The sequence below is a fragment of the Triturus cristatus genome, chromosome 11 (genome assembly GCF_964204655.1).
Source record: "Triturus cristatus chromosome 11, aTriCri1.1, whole genome shotgun sequence".
In the NCBI taxonomy this organism is placed as follows: Eukaryota; Metazoa; Chordata; class Amphibia; order Caudata; family Salamandridae; genus Triturus; species Triturus cristatus.
The window spans coordinates 1,136,252,420-1,136,268,148 of NC_140594.1; the positions used below are offsets into that span (position 1 = coordinate 1,136,252,420).

The 15,729-nt window shown below is 45.6% G+C and overlaps 1 protein-coding gene across 2 annotated transcripts in view; it reads right to left on the reverse strand.

Moving 5' to 3' along the window:
- Positions 1 to 15,729, reverse strand: part of LOC146786204 (cytochrome P450 2J5-like) — a 647,500-nt gene that overhangs the window by 441,723 nt on the left and 190,048 nt on the right. For both annotated transcript variants that reach the window (XM_085635780.1, XM_085635781.1), the window contains exon 4: positions 13,188 to 13,348. In XM_085635780.1, the coding sequence (XP_085491906.1) occupies positions 13,188 to 13,348 (161 nt within the window). The remainder of the gene's footprint in view (positions 1 to 13,187; positions 13,349 to 15,729) is intronic.

Consider the following 15,729-nt stretch of genomic DNA (forward strand, 5'->3'; position numbering starts at 1 on the left):
TATATTGGCCTTACTACAAGAAAAATTAAAGTGAGGATACAAGAGCATCTCAGTACCATTAAGAATGGTAAATTGACTACGAGGTTGGTCCAACACTATAAAGATAGCCAACATAACTGCAAGGCAGTGAAATGGGTGGTGCTAGAAAAAGTACTGGGTGATGCGAGTCAGATTGAGAATATACTCGCATTAAAAGAGGCACGCTGGATTTATTCAGAAAAAGTTGATCAGATTGGCTTAAATGATCAGATTGAATGGAATAAGATCTCCAGGCAGTGAGAGTGTCTGATGAAGCTGTTCTTTATGCCTTGTTATTTATATTAAGATAGCCGAGCGATTTCAGGCCGTTTTCCCTGTATGCTGATCTATGCTATTTTATAGGCATGACATCTTTGAGTAATTACCTTCAGCTTTGTATGAAATAATTAAGCTATGTGCTAAATTCACGTTTTTTACGTATTCACAATTTGTTTCCTAAATTGAATAGACGGCCTCCAAGTGAACTAAGATTTTGTTCATAGAGCGTTACTTCTAAAAATGTCGGCAGTGTCAGTGTGTTGAGGATTCTATATGCTGAGCTTTCTATCAATGATCCATACAGGTTTTGCCACTCTAAGATGGCAGCCCTGGTGGTCCGTTTGACTGTGGTGCTTGGTTGACCCGGGTGTAGAGCCTCGGTTTCGAGTCGTGACCGGAAGATCTTGATACTCGCTGCCGGTTTAAATTCCGGCCGCGTTTTTATTCACGTTGATCCCGGAACGAGTGACGGCGTTGTCTAGGAAACCTTACGGTGAGAACAGATAGCTTTGAACAGGGTCTCTAATATCGTATGGAAAAGGACCCTTTGGAAAAACGCTAAAATTCCCGGGTACTATCTGATATTGGAACCAGCGAGAGAGAAATGTTGTGAAGGGGTAACAATGAGTTAGTGCAGATCCCGGGTACTATTTGATATTGGAACCAGCGAGAGAGAAATTCTGTGAAGAAATTTTGTGAAGGGGTACCAATTAGTTAGTGTAGACCATGGTGAATTTCGTCGCCATTAAGATACTGACGAATGCATGCTGTCTAGGGACTTAACGAATTACATCAGTACTGGTGGATACTGCCATTTATTAATGATAATGAGATGGTGTTATCGCCAAGGGTTTGGCAATGAATAGTGGACACTGTCGCCTTGCTGTTGATAGTGAGTGTTAAGAGTCTGTGTGGATAAAGGCTAATGTAGGGGGAAATTTCTTAGTATACAAACCTGTATTCACTCACTCAAAATATTTGTTTCTCCAGATGAAGGTGTAAGCAACAGTTGTGTTTTTAACTGGGACAAGGAGTGCGATTAGCACTGATCTCCCTAACCAATTGAGAGCTGGTATGCGGGCCCGTGGCTCTCATTAGGTAACATGCATTGATGACCTTGTGGTTGTCATTTTTTATCAGAATACATGTCTCTGAAGTTTAAAGTGGGGAGTAGTTGGTCTCTTTCATGCACTTACCAACCTTGTGTTATTATGTTTTCTGCATATGTGCAGTTATTCTTTTTTTCAAATAGAAAAAATCCAGGGAAGTGATTGCAGACCCTTGATGCCCTGATGAATTTGCCGCAAAGATGAGAAGGCAATGAAACATGTTGGCCATTCCTGAATGTGGTTACATAACATGACCGTGTTTTTAACCTTGGGATGACTCACGGAAAGAAATAAAGCAATTGGAATCATATACGTGAGCCAGACCTAATTTTATTTGTAATTTTCACGGGTCTTTCCTTTTTTCTCCCCCTTTTTTTGGTTTTGGGCTGCCTAAAAAAACCTCCCTGTTTTCTCTTTCTTTGATTGGGACACATAATTATTTATATGAGAAAGATATCGATGATGAGAAAATCGTGAGCAAACTGGTGAGAACCTGCCAGCAGCTCCTCTGGTGTTGCGCACGTGAGATGCTTTCTCTTTTTTCACACCTTTTTTCTGTTTCTGTTTTCCACAGAAGTTGGTGGAATAATTTTTCACATGGTTGGTTGTTTTTCACTTTTGGAAATCTATAAATATTATGTTTCATGGCACGAGGGATTTAATGATAGTTCATGATAAGAACTACTGCTGATGGTGTAATAGTTGTTCACATTACCCTTCTATTAATCCCATGTAATCAAAAGAAGTGCCCTAACATTACCAGGTCTTGTGTTTTGTATCATCACCTACATTGCCATATACAGTACAGATAGTCATCCTATTTTCCCCATTATTATATAGACATTCCGAGATGGCCCACCTACCAAATTTGTCGGAGATTGTCTTTGTAAATTGAAGATCTCCCCCTTTAGCTAAGATTGCAACCCCTTTAGTTCTAGTAGCTTGTGTAGAAGCAATTATCAGTTTATACCCTAGCGTTTTTAAGATATATAGTTGTCCACCTTCAATGTGGGTTTCTTGTAAGCATATAATATTTGGTTCCATGGTTTGTAAGCCAATAGCAACTTTTTGTCTTTTTTTTAGATCATTTAGGCTGCATATATTCAATGAAATAATTCTTATCCTATTCATTAAATATATATTTCCGTATTTCTGAAAATATGCCCTCTTGTTTGCTAAATAGCTTGGTCTTTATTTTTCCCCCTGATTGTGGTCCATTACATTCTACTCTTGTTCCAACCTTGGTTCACAATCCCCCCTCCCCAAAACCCCTCGTCCCCCATGGTCCCCACCCTCCTCCCCCCCTTACCACCCAATGAGGCGTCCTGGGTCAGCAAGTACCCAGGTGTGTGCGTCAGCTAGATCAGCACGTTTCAGCACCCTCTGTGTACCGGCCTGGTAAGATTGGTATGAGCTCTATAGTCAAGTTTACAGATTTTGATTGTAGTTTTCGTTGTTGATAAAAGTTTTTAAACAATTTGTCCTTATATCATTTTCCTGTCTTAGTTATTTCTTTTAAGTAGGCCTCTGCTTGAATTTCGCTTGTGAAACTTCTCGTTGTGCCATTATAGATTGTTTTCAGCCGCTAATTTTGTTTTTCACTATTGCAAGGCTACCTGTCCCCATAGGCCAGAATGGGCAGTTGGATTATAACATCTTATAATCCTAACTATCCCAGGGAACATGGTAGAAAAACGAATTTAGTATGCCTGAACTCAGAATGATAAAATACATCTTTTAGTGAAGTTGTTTTTAACATTCTGCGTTTGAAAATACCACTTTTAGAATGTAGGTATTTTCTTGCCTAACCATCCAGCCTGCCTCTGATAGGTTGTGTATTGCATGTCTGGTTTGTGTGTGACAGGAGGGCTTGGGATCCAGCAGTCTGATGGGTCAGGGCTGGGCTGAATAGGACTTTGGCTGAATAGAGACTTGGGGGCAGAGATTTCCTTTCAGTGCCCCCAGCATTCATAGAATAGAGAGTAGGGGGAGGAGATTTCCTTTCAGCTACCTGGGCTAGGTCTGCCTTCCACAATGATGTCTCCACCTCCTGCCAGGAAGCTGCAGAGAGCTGGTTTTGGCTAGGTACAGGCACCCTCTGCCTTCGGAGGACAAAGGATTTACTGGTATAAATATTGAAGCCCAGACCCCAAGACTTTAGATCACTTCTGGGAACAAGACGGACCTTTGCCAAGGAGAAGAACCAGAGAAGCTGAAGGAGTTGACTGCCCCTGTGCCAGTGTGCTATTGTCTGGGGTTGGCCTGCAGTGGTTTCTTGATTACCAAGGAAAGGGGAAAGACTTTTATTGAAACTTTCATCATCTTGAAGAAGAATCTCCAAGGCCTTGAACTGTGCTTGCCTCCTGCTGAAGTCTCAGGGATAAAAGACTTCACCACCAGCTCCCCCCTGAATTCCCTTACTGGGGATTCTGTCTGCAGAAGCCTCCGTGTCACTGGGAGCTGGATGCGTGACTCAATAAAAAGAAGCGTGCCGCAGCTGTTGCCGTCACATCACCGGAGAAGTGTGCCGCCACCGCAGAGGCCGCAGTCGCATCACTGAAGAAGCATGTCTCCGTCACAGCTGCTGGTCGTCGCATCATCGAAGAAGTTGGTCACCACCGCAAGGGTCACCGTCGCATCACCGGAGAAGCATGTCTCCACCGCATCTGCTGATCGTCGCATCCCTGGGGAAGCGTGTCGCCACCGCAAGCGTCGCCGTTGGATCACCGTAGAAGCGTGTCGCAGGGCCTGTCGCATCTCAGAAGTTACAGAGTTCACGGTACGGCCGCCAGGTGTGCACACATCGTCTTCATGTCGTCGCATCGCATCAAGGGCGCCATCTTCTCGCATCGCATCGGATCGTCGTAACACATCGAAGAGCCATCTTGTTGCATCATAACCGGAACGCAGTAAGAGCTCGACCCATCACCTCCTCTCCGGTAAGGAACAGACGCATTGCCTACTTTGCACAAGCATTGAGGAACAGACACCTCGCATACCCTGAAGCAAGGTACCAACGCATAACCCTCCCTGTGAACCTTTTGTGTGTTTTGCGTGACGCATTTAAGGTACTTTTGTGGGAAACATGTCGCATTTACCATCAACTTGAACTAAGCTATTTCTACCATCTTTAAGTCTATTTTTGATTACATTATTGTGGATTTTTGCCATTTGGGTCTTGTGTTAAGTGTATATAAAGAATGCTTATTTTTATAAAACCTGTGTGGTGTCCATATGTAGTGTTTTCACTGTATTGCTGTATGTGTTCACAGATGCTTTACACACTGCCTCTGAGATAAGCCTGCCTGCTCGTGCCAAGCTACCAAGGGGGTGAGCAGGGGTTATTTAGGAGTGTAGCCCCCTTACCCGGACTAGAAGCAAGGGTCCCTACTTGGTCAAAGGTACCTACCTCTGCCAACTAGATACCCCCAGTTCTAACATTGGTGGCAGCGGTGGGATTCTGGACTTGCATTTGTGACTCATATACAGTAATTGGTGTACACTACTAGTGAGTGCCGACCAAACGCAACCACATACATTTTTAGTAGAATTCTTTTTTTCCTTGGAACTGTTAGTTTTTGCTCAAGACTACCAAGTCTTATTGCCATGAGACAAACAGCTTCCAAAACATCTTTGGATCTAGATTTTGAGTAAGATAGGGTGGATGCCAACACTGTGAAAATGCTGAAACACTTCTGCAGAAACTTTAAAGTTGCTACTCAAAGCCTCACCAAGTAGGATGAGTTCCAAAAGGCACTGAGGGCCTGGTTGGAAGCTAGAAATTCCTCTGGGAATGTGGAACACCCTGTGGTGGAGGCAGAGGAGCAACTAGATGGGCCATTGGGTCCAGCAGGGGAGAAAGTACCTTTCCCGCCAGGCAGAAGTGTTTCTTCCAAAGACCTGTCCCCAGGAGGGCTGGAGGATAGGTAGAGAATTATAAGGCACAAAATGGAGATGGCCAGGCTCAAAATGGAGGGTCAGAAGGACCTAGAGAGTAAGAAACTGGAGTTTGAGAATAACAGGCTAGCCTTGGAGAGAGAGAGAATGAAATTAAAGCATGAGAGAATGTTGATGGAGTTGGAGATCAAAGCTAAAAACGTAGAAATTCCCCCCTCTGGTGGCAGCGCACCATCTGTGCCTGCAGAAGGCAGGGTATATATTCCCATGGATGTCATCAAAGATTTCCACAAAAATGAAGATATTGGGCAGTGGTTTGCAGCCTATGAAGTAGCAATGGTGGCCCACCGGGTCCCTGAGAAGGATTAGGGATTGGGGTTGTGGGGCCGCTTTCTGAGTGAAAGGTGGTATACCTTGTTAGACCTGTCCAGTGAGAATAAGATGTCTTATGCCCACATGAAGGAAGCCCTGAGGACAAGATATGGTTTTACCCCAGAACTCTATAGACAGAGGTTCAGGAATTGCAAAAAGCTGGAGACAACCACTTGGGTGGAATATGTGTCTTTCTTTTGCAGAGCTATGGATGGTTGGTTGAAGGATAGCAAAGTAAACACTTTTGAGGAGCTCTATGATTTGTTTGCATGGAATCACTTGTCTGGTAATTTTTTTCCAGAGCTATGCCAGCACCTTATTGATAGCAAGTTAACTAACCCTAGGAAGCTTGCTGAGGAGGCGGACCACTGGGTCTGTACCCGGGACCACAAGGGTCATGTGGGAGACTCTGCCAAAGGTAGGCAGGGTCCCCAGCAGAAGGGTAGGGGGGACAAGGGTAAACAGAGGGAGTTCCAGAAAGTGCCCCAAAGTAATCCCCAAGGGAACCAAGGGAAGGGTACCCAGCCTCCCCCTGAGAAGAAGTCAGAGGCCTTGACAGGTAGACCTGTTCACAGGGGCCCCCCTAAATGTTTCAAGTGTGGTCAAGTGGGCCATCTCTGGTATGATCCCCAGTGTACCCAGAGGGATCCCAGTGCACCACCCCGTGCACCACCCCGACAGATGGCGAGTGTAGCCCTGGGAGGGGAGGAGATGGGTGCCCAAGGTGGGTGGGGTCCCGCAGAAATGCCCCTTGTCTCTTTAGGAGATTGTGAGGTGGTCCCTAGGACCCAGCTGCCTGATAACACTAAGAAATACAGGCAGTGGGTGACCATCAATGGCCATAGGGTGGAGGCTCTGAGAGACACCGGGGCCTGACAGCTGTCAGTTGTCGGCTGGTCTCTAAGGCCAAGTGATCCCCCATGTATTCTTCCTTGTAGTTGCCACGGACAACTCAGAGAGCCAGTGTGAGGTGGCTCAGGTTTCCTTTGAGTGGGGGGGTCTCAGGTACTCTTCAAGAAGATGTGAGGCCAGCCATGTCTGTTAATTGTCTGTTGGGCAATGATTTGGAGAACTCCCCTTGGGCTAAGGTGGAGAGAAGGTCTCATTTGGAGATGTTGGGTCTGCCTGAGCGGGCGAGTGTGACCACTCGGTCTATGGCAGCCAGTAAGGGTGTTCAAGAGGACCTGGAGGCTGAAAATATGACTCAGACATCTGCCTTAAAGAGAAGAGGTAGGGGGCACGGGCAGACAGCCCCCACGGTCCAGGAGGAGGCAGACCTTGAGGGGGATGCCCTGGAGCTTACAGGGGAGCAAGTGGCCGAACTAGGGGACCTGCCTGAGCTGACCCTTTGGCAGCACGTAGGAGGACCCTCCAGGGTTGAATTTTGTGAGGAGCAGAAGAAGTGCCTTTCTCTTTAGGGTTTGCGGCAACAGGCCACAAACCAGGCAGCAGGTGATCAGTCTGGATCACATTGGATTTACTGGGAGAATGGTCTCCTGTATAGCGAGCCTAAGGTTGCTGAGCCTGGGTCAGCCCGTGTGCTGGTGGTACCCCAGCGCTTCAGAGCCTTTCTACTGGGTTTGGCTCATGATGCGCCTTTGGCAGGGCATTTGGGGCAGAACAAGACCTTTGAAAGGCTTGTTTCCCACTTTCATTGGCCTCAAATGCGCAAGAGTTCAGATACTCATTGCAGGACCTGCCAGACTTGCCAGGCAAGTGGTAAAAGTGGAAGGAAGCACAAGGCTCCTCTCCAACCTTTTCCTGTAGTCAGAACCCCCTTTGAACTGGTGGGCATTGACATTGTGGGGCCTCTGGACCCCAAGACAGCCATGGGCAACAGGTCTATCCTGGTCTTAGTGGACCATGCTACCCGGTACCCGAAAGCCATCCCGCTCAGGACAGTGACGGCCCCCGTGGTGGGACGTGCACTGATTGGGATTTTCTCCCGTGTGGGATTCCCCAGAGAGGTGGTGTCAGACCGTGGTTCAAACTTCATATCTAAGTATATGAAGTCCCTGTGGCAGGAGTGCGGTGTAACATACAAGTTCACAACTCCTTACCACCCCCAAGGTAATGGGCTGGTTGAGAGATTCAACTGAACCCTCAAAGGCATGATTATGGGTCTTGAGGAACCTATGAGGCTTAAGTGGGACGTCCTCTTGCCATGTCTTCTCTTTGCATATCGTGAGGTGCCACAGAAAACCCTGGGGTTCAACCCCTTTGAACTGCTGTTTGGTCACCCGGTAAGAGGACCTCTGAGTCAGGTTAAGGAACGCTAGGAGAAAGCTCCCAGGAAACTTCCCCAGGATGTATATAGCTACATGCTGGCCTTCAGGAACCAGACTAGGCGATTCAGACAACTCGCTCAGGCGAATCTGGAAGCCAGCCAGGAGGAGATGAAGCGGTGGTACGACCAGAATGCCACTCTGGTTGAGCTTCAACCTGGTCAGAAAGTTTGGGTCATGGCCCCAGTGGAGCTCTGTGCGCTCCAGGATAAGTGGACCAGACCATTTGAGGTGGTGGAGAGCAAGAGTGATGTCATCTACTTGGTGAACTTGCAGTCTCCCAGGAACCCCTTGCGGGCCCTGCATGTTAACCGCCTGAAGCCCCACTTAGAGAGGTCTGAAGTGGGCATGCTCCTAGCAACAGACGCTGGAATGGAGGAGGAGACTGAGCCTCTTCCTGACCTCCTGTCTGCAACAGAGCAAGATGGGTCAGTGGATGGTGTAATCCTCTCTACATCGCTGACCCCTGAGCAGCAGAATGATTGTCGCCAACTGTTGGGGCAATACTCGGATCTGTTCTCCCTGGTTCCTGGTGTAACTGAGTGGTGTGTCCATGATGTGGACACTGGGGACAGTCGTCCTGTTAAGCCCAAGGCTTACAGAGTGACTGACAGGGTCAGAGCTTGATCAAGGAGGAGGTCTCCAAGATGTTTGCCTTAGGGGTGACTGAGTCCTCTAACAGCCCTTGGGCCAACCCAGTGGTCTTGGTCCTGAAGGCTGCCACGCATGGTGCCACACCTGAACTCCAGTTCTGTGTGGACTACCGAGGACTCAATTCAGTCACCAAGACTGACGCGCACCCTATCCCCAGAGCTGATGAGCTTATTGATCGGCTAGGGGCTGCACTATACCTCAGCACGTTTGATTTGAGGTCTGGGTACTAGCAGATCGCCTTAACCGATGGGGCCAAAGAGAGGTCAGCATTCTCCACACCAGATGGGCACTACCAATTCTGGGTTATGCCCTTTGGGATGAAGAATGCCCCTACCACCTTCCAGAGGTTGGTCAACCAGGTGTTGGCTGGGCTGGAGAATTTCAGTGCCGCCTACCTGGATGACATTGCAGTGTTCAGCGCCAGTTGGGAAGAACATCTGCGCCACCTTTGGGAAGTGTTGATGGCACTGCGGAAAGCAGGCCTCTCGATCAAGGTAAGTAAGTGCCCGATCGGGCAGGGTTCTGTGGTGTACTTGGGGCACCAGGTAGGAAGCGGCCAGGTGGAGCCCCTACAACCGAAGATTGATACCATCCTGGCATAGGAACCCCCCAAAACCCAGACACAGGTGAGAGCCTTTTTAGAACTCACAGGGTACTACAGGAGGTTTGTCACGGGGTATAGCAACAATGTTGCACTCTTGACTGAGCTTTTGTTGCCCTGAAGACTGCCATGTGCACAGCACCCGTGCTTCAGGCGCCCAACTTCTCAAAACCATTCATTGTTCAGACAGACACTTTAGAGCATGGTGTGGGGGCTGTTCATTCACAGATAAATGAGGAGGGCCTAGACCAACCTGTAGCCTTCATCAGTAGGAGGGTACTTCCACTGGAATAGAGGTGGAGTGTAATTGAGCATGAGGCATTTGCTGTGGTCTGGGTACTGAAGAAGTTGAGACCATACTTGTTTGGGACTCACTTCCTGGTTCAGACCGACCTCAGGCCCCTCAGATGGCAGATGCAGATGAGGGGTGAGAATCCAAAGTTGTTGAGATGGTGCACTTAACCAACAGGAGATGGACTTCACTGTGGAACACCACCCTGGTACAGAACACGCAAAATGCTGATGGTCTGTCCAGATTTTTCCACCTTAGTGAAGAGAACTCCCAAGGGGATGGGTAGTTCTCCCCACATGTCAGCTGGAGGGGACACGTGTTAGACCTGGTACCATTGGCAGGAGTCTCCCTTCCATTTTTTTGCCATTGTCTCCTCTGTTTTTGATATGTTTTGCTGGTTTTAGATGCTTTGGGCACTGTGCCACTGCTATTCACTGCCACAGTGCAAGTACTCCCTATGTTAAATTGAGGTAAAGGATTAGTGACTCCATGATTGGCTTATTTCATTTACTTGTCAGATCCTAGTACAGTGCACCATGTGTGCCCAGGGCCTGTAAATCAAATGCTGCTGGTGGGCTTGAAGCACTGGTTGTGCCACCCCCAGAAGCTGCTTGTAAAGTGTGTCTCAGGCCTGCCATTGCAGAGCCTGTGTGCAGTCTAGTACTGCCATGCTGACTTGGTAAGTGCACCCACTTACCAGTCCCTAACCATCCCTTTTCTACATATCAGACACCCGTAAGGTAGGCCTACGGGGAGGGTGCATTGTAAGTAAGAGGTAGGACATGCCCTGATGTGTGTAGCATGTCCTGATAGTGAATTACAGCCAATTTCGTTTTTCACTACTGCAAGGCTACCTGTCCCCATAGGCCAGAATAGGCAGTTGGATTATAACATGGTAGAAAAACAAATTAAGCATGCCTGAACTCAGAATTATAAAATACATCTTTTAGTGAAGTTGGTTTTAACATTCTGTGTTTGAAAATACCAATTTTAGAAAGTAGGTATTTTTTTGCCTAACCATCCAGCCTGCCTTTGCTAGGTTGTGTATTGCATGTCTGGTTTGTGAGTGACAGGAGGGCTTTTGCTCCAGAAGTCTGATGGGTCAGGGCTGGGCTGAATAGGACCTTGGCTGAATAGAGAGTGCGGGGCGAAGATTTCCTTTCAGTGCCCCCAGCCTTTAAAGAATAGAGAGTAGGGGAGGAGATTTCATTTCAGCTACCTGGGCCAGAGCTGCCTTCAACAATGCTGTTTCCACCTCCTGCCAGGGAGCTGTACAGAACTGTTTTTGGCTAGGTTCAGGCACCCTCTGCCTTCAGAGGACAAAGGATTTACTGTTATAAATATTGGGGCCAAGACGCCAAGACTTTAGATCCCTTCTGGGAACAAGACAGACATTTGCCAAGGAGAAGAACCAAAGAAGCTGAAGGAGTTGACTGCCCCTGTGCTATTTTCTGGGGTTGGCCTGCAGTGGTTTCTTGATTGCCAAGGAAAGGGGAAAGACTTTTATTGAAACTTTCATCATCTTGAAGAAGAATCTCCAAGGACTTGAACTGTGCTTGCCTCAGGGATACAATACTTCACCACCAGCTCCCCCCTGAATTCCCTTGCTGGGGATTCTGTCTGTAGAAGCCTGAGTGTCGCTGGGAGCTGGAAGCACGACTCAACGAAAAGAAGTGTGTCACAGCCGCAGCTTTTGCCGTCGCATCACCGGAGAAGCGTGCCGCATCACCGAAGAAGCGTGTCTCCTTCGCAGCTGCTGGTCGTCGCATCATCGGAGAAGCGTGTCGCCACCGCAAGGGTCGCCGTCGCATCACCGGAGAAGCTTATCTCCACTGCATCTGCTGATCGTCGCATCATCGAAGAAGCATGTTGCCACCGCAAGGGTCGCCATCGCATCACTAGAAGCGTGTCGCAGGGCCTGTCACGGCTCAGAAGTTACAGAGCTTGCCGCACGGCCGTCGGGCGTGCACGCATCATCTTCACGTCGTCGCATCGCATCAAGGGCGCCATCTTTTCGCATCGTAACTGGATCGCAGTAACAGACGCCCCGCATCCCCCGAAGTAAAGAGCCGACGTATCACCCTCCCTGCAAACCTTTTGTTTGTTTTGCGTTACGCATTTAAGTACTTTTGTGGGAAACGTGCTGCATTTACCATCAACTTGAACTAAAATATTTCTACCATCTTTAAGTGTATTTTTGATTACAGTATTGTGGATTTTTGTCGTTTGGGTCTTGTGTTAAGTCTATATAAAGAATACTTTTATAAAACCTGTGTGGTGTCCATCTGTAGTGTTTTCACTGTATTACTGTATGTGTTCACAAATGCTTTACACACTGCCTCTGAGATAAGCCTGCCTGCTCATGCCAAGCTACCAAGGGGGTGAACAGAGGTTATTTAGGAGTGTAGCCCCCTTACCCTGACTAGAAGCAAGGGTCCCTACTTGGTCAGAGGTACCTACCTCTGCCAACTAGAGACCCCCAGTTCTAACATAAGTGTTACTGGAAATCAGTAATCCAGTCAATCAAGAAAGGAGGATTATAGTGACAGAAACACCACAAACCACTGGCTCAAATCTCAGTGTTTAGAAATCTCATATGTTGAAAATAAGCAAATAGGTTTGAGTATAGGTTTGTCTCACCTAGAAAACGTTAAACAACTAACACTCCTGCTGATTCTTTGTCACATTTGGAAGTATTTTTTTCATAAGTGCAATATGCCTCAAATAATATGCAAAGCACTGATCCTGACTAATCTAAGATTCTCACATATATTCAAAATATCATCAATATCTGTACAGAAGTTGGTGGATATCAATAGCATTGACAGCCCTATCAATGCAGCTGACTCTTTAAAATCATCTTGACAATGCCAGAATGGGTTTTCAGTACTTCCAGATCCTTCATTTATTTAAACCATTGAATAAGGAAGACTGTTTGAAAGAACTTAGTGCAAAATAATTAATAAAAAATTAAAAGCAAAATGTTATTGAACATTAATGGACAGAGAAGCGGACATAGCTAACCAGGCAACAGAGAATATCAAATAACAGCAATATTACTGGGGAGGAATGGTATCATGTGGTTAAACATTCTCTGGCCTCTCTACTGCCATGACATTTCAATGTCAGTATTTATTTAGAGCCTGGTGAAAAGGTAATTTTAGTGAAAATAAATATTGTTGTATATGTCAAACAGATGCACCTGGTCATCTTCATATGTACTCATAATGTCTGCCTTTACAACACTTTTGTGAAAAGTTTCTTAGAGGTAATCCAACATAAAAGGCTGCAGATTGATGCAAAGTGGATTATTAATATCAGTTGTTGTGATGATGAGAGTGCTACTCTAACGATAAAAACTCTAAATTTGTTTATGTTGCTTTGCTATTGCCCACAATAGCCGAATAGTGCAGTTTGAAGTATGGTTGGAAGAATTTATCAACTATACAGCCGAGGAGAAGACTAGTGCAAATCTGAAGGTTACAGGAAATCAGTACAAACATTGCCACCAAGATATTCTTACTAATTATTATTAACTGTTATTTATTTTTTACCATCAAAGCAGATATGTACGACTGCCTACTCACATCTTAAATTATCTGGCAATGTATTTGTTGCCTTAAAGTATATGATAAGTATACAATAAATCAGAGAGATAAAATGAAAGTACAGTATCTTACCTGGCCCCAGAAGGAACTCAGAAAAGGTACAACAGCTTTTGTGGCTTCCATGAGGCTGTGCAGAACATCATCCTCCAAGGAAAAACGATGCCCAAACACCACAGTACAGATGACATTGGTTACACAGCTCCGGATTAGGTGTTCAGGATTCAGAGGTCTTCCTGAGAATACAGACAGCAAACGTCATGTTAGAAAATAAGGGTCTGACTTAGAGTTGGAAGGTAAAGGGAAAGACACTAATAGCTGAAGGAACTGGTATATTTACAAAGAAATTGTGGACTTTTTCAACTTTAAATGTTCTACATATTCCATGTCTTGTTTAGTTTTACTTTCCAATCTACAATCAGGCCCCTAACGGTTTCTTTGTGTATATTTAGAACATTCCCTAGAAAGTTCATTGATGGTCAGATTGAATACAGTTAGGAATGGTGAAGGTGTCTGACTGCTTGGGTGGCGTTTATTTTAATATAATAAACTGAATTTCCACAAGTTAAAGCAGTGTACACCTACCCTTTGGAGAACACAACATTAGTGATGAAGATGACCAAAACTGTTCAGGTGACAGCGCTGGACATTATGACCCTTGATTTTTATTCTTAGCAGCGTTGAGAGGATCCTTTGCAGCTTCATGACATAATCTGTATCTTTGAGGTCATTGTGTTGCTTCAAAATGCATCTCTCACTCTCTCTCTGTTGTGTCCTTGCTGATGCCTTCTCCTTTTTTAGGCGAACCAGGCCGTGAAATGCACTGGCTGAATGAGACTTCATGAACACCACTGAGACACTTACTTCAGCCCATTTTCTTCAGAGAGAGTGTTAGGGCCAAACTACCCAGAGTCTTATGTAGAAAAAGTATTGCACTGACAAGAATATGATAAATGTGCTAACTCTGCTATCTAGGACAGTGTTTCCCAAACTGTGGAAATGTGGAGAGCGAGTAAGTGAATGTGGCTACAGCGACAGTGGGTTCTATTTTGTATTGTGGATACATAGCAAGTGTACTTTGTTAGATCTGCTATACTTGGGTGATAATCCAAGGTGAGCGACATCCGGACTGCAAGGCTGACGAGAAACGTGAATCCGCGGCCAGTGGGCAAGCAGTCCAGGACTATTTGATGTAATACACATCTACATACACCAAGGGTTGAGGTATGCTGAAAGACAACAACCATAACGGTGCAGACAGATAAACTACTGGTCTGAACTAGCAACGCAGAGAGGCCAGTCGACCCTAGCCCTGAAGAAGTTGCCGCTAATTTAAACAGGCAACAAAACATGTTGGTTTTAATGAGCAGACACACAGCATAGAATAAAGTCTCACACAGCCAGTGTAGTCGTGCTCGGTTTTAACTTGGAGTGACGTGGGTCCTGATCAGACTCAGTCTTCCTGCTTTTGGGTCGACACTTCCATTATTCTTTGATTATAGACACACAGTAGAGTATAAGTTTCACTAGACACCAGTTATTAGGATTAATATGAGTTTCTTATGTATACTTTCCTTTCTGTTTTGGCGGCAGTAGCCTATGATGAGAACGTGAGGTAGTAGGCGAGTACCTGTCTACGCATCCTCGTTGGGGTTACTTCCGTGAGGCACTGCCTGCCCCCTCCACCTTTTTTCCATCTCTATGGTTGAATAGGTATCACACTAGTGGTTCTTTTTAGCTTTCCTTATAGCACATTATTTCAGGGAAACACTGAGACATATAGGAGTCTTTATTCAAATAGCCTGTGATACTAGACGCGTTTGGCGAATGGTAACATTTTCCACACATGTGGCAATAAATACAATAGTTTTGAACGAGCCACAGGTATTGATTATAGAGTGTTCACAGTGCTATTAAAAATAAAAAAATTCATTCTGGGTAGGTCCTTTTTGGTATATGATAATCCCTCAAACCTTTTGCCTTCACCCCACCCATTTTGCTGAAGTTGTTTTTGTTTTCTTTAGAATTCTGTGCACTTTATCACTGCTAACCAGTGCTAAAGTGCTTGTACTCTCTCCCTAAAACATGGTACAATTGGCCTACGCGTGATTGACACATTTAATTTACTTGTAAGTTCTTAGTAAAGTGGTACTACGTGTATCTAGGGCCTATAAATTAAATGCTAATAGTACAGCTGCAGCACTTATTGTGCCACCCACTACACTGCCTTTTTGAAACATGTCTCAGGCCTGCCATTGCAGCCCATGTGCAGTTTTAAACTACCATTTTGACCTAGCAAAATAAACCTTTTGCCAAGTCTAAACTTCCTTTTAAGTACGTATAGGTCAACCCTAGGGTGGGCTCAAAATAGACCATAGGGCAAGGTACATCGTATATTTAAAGTTTGAAAAACTACTCTTAAGTTTTACCTATGCTAGTAGTGAATAGTTTTTAATTCGTTTTTCACTACTGCAAGGCCTGCAAGGGATAACGTTTGCTTGTGAGCAGGTTGAAATGTCCTGTTTGGGCTCTTAAGATTTGTTATTTAACATTCTCTTTATAGTAAAGTCGAATTTAAGTCACAATTCTGAAAAAGACACTTTTAGGACGTTGACAT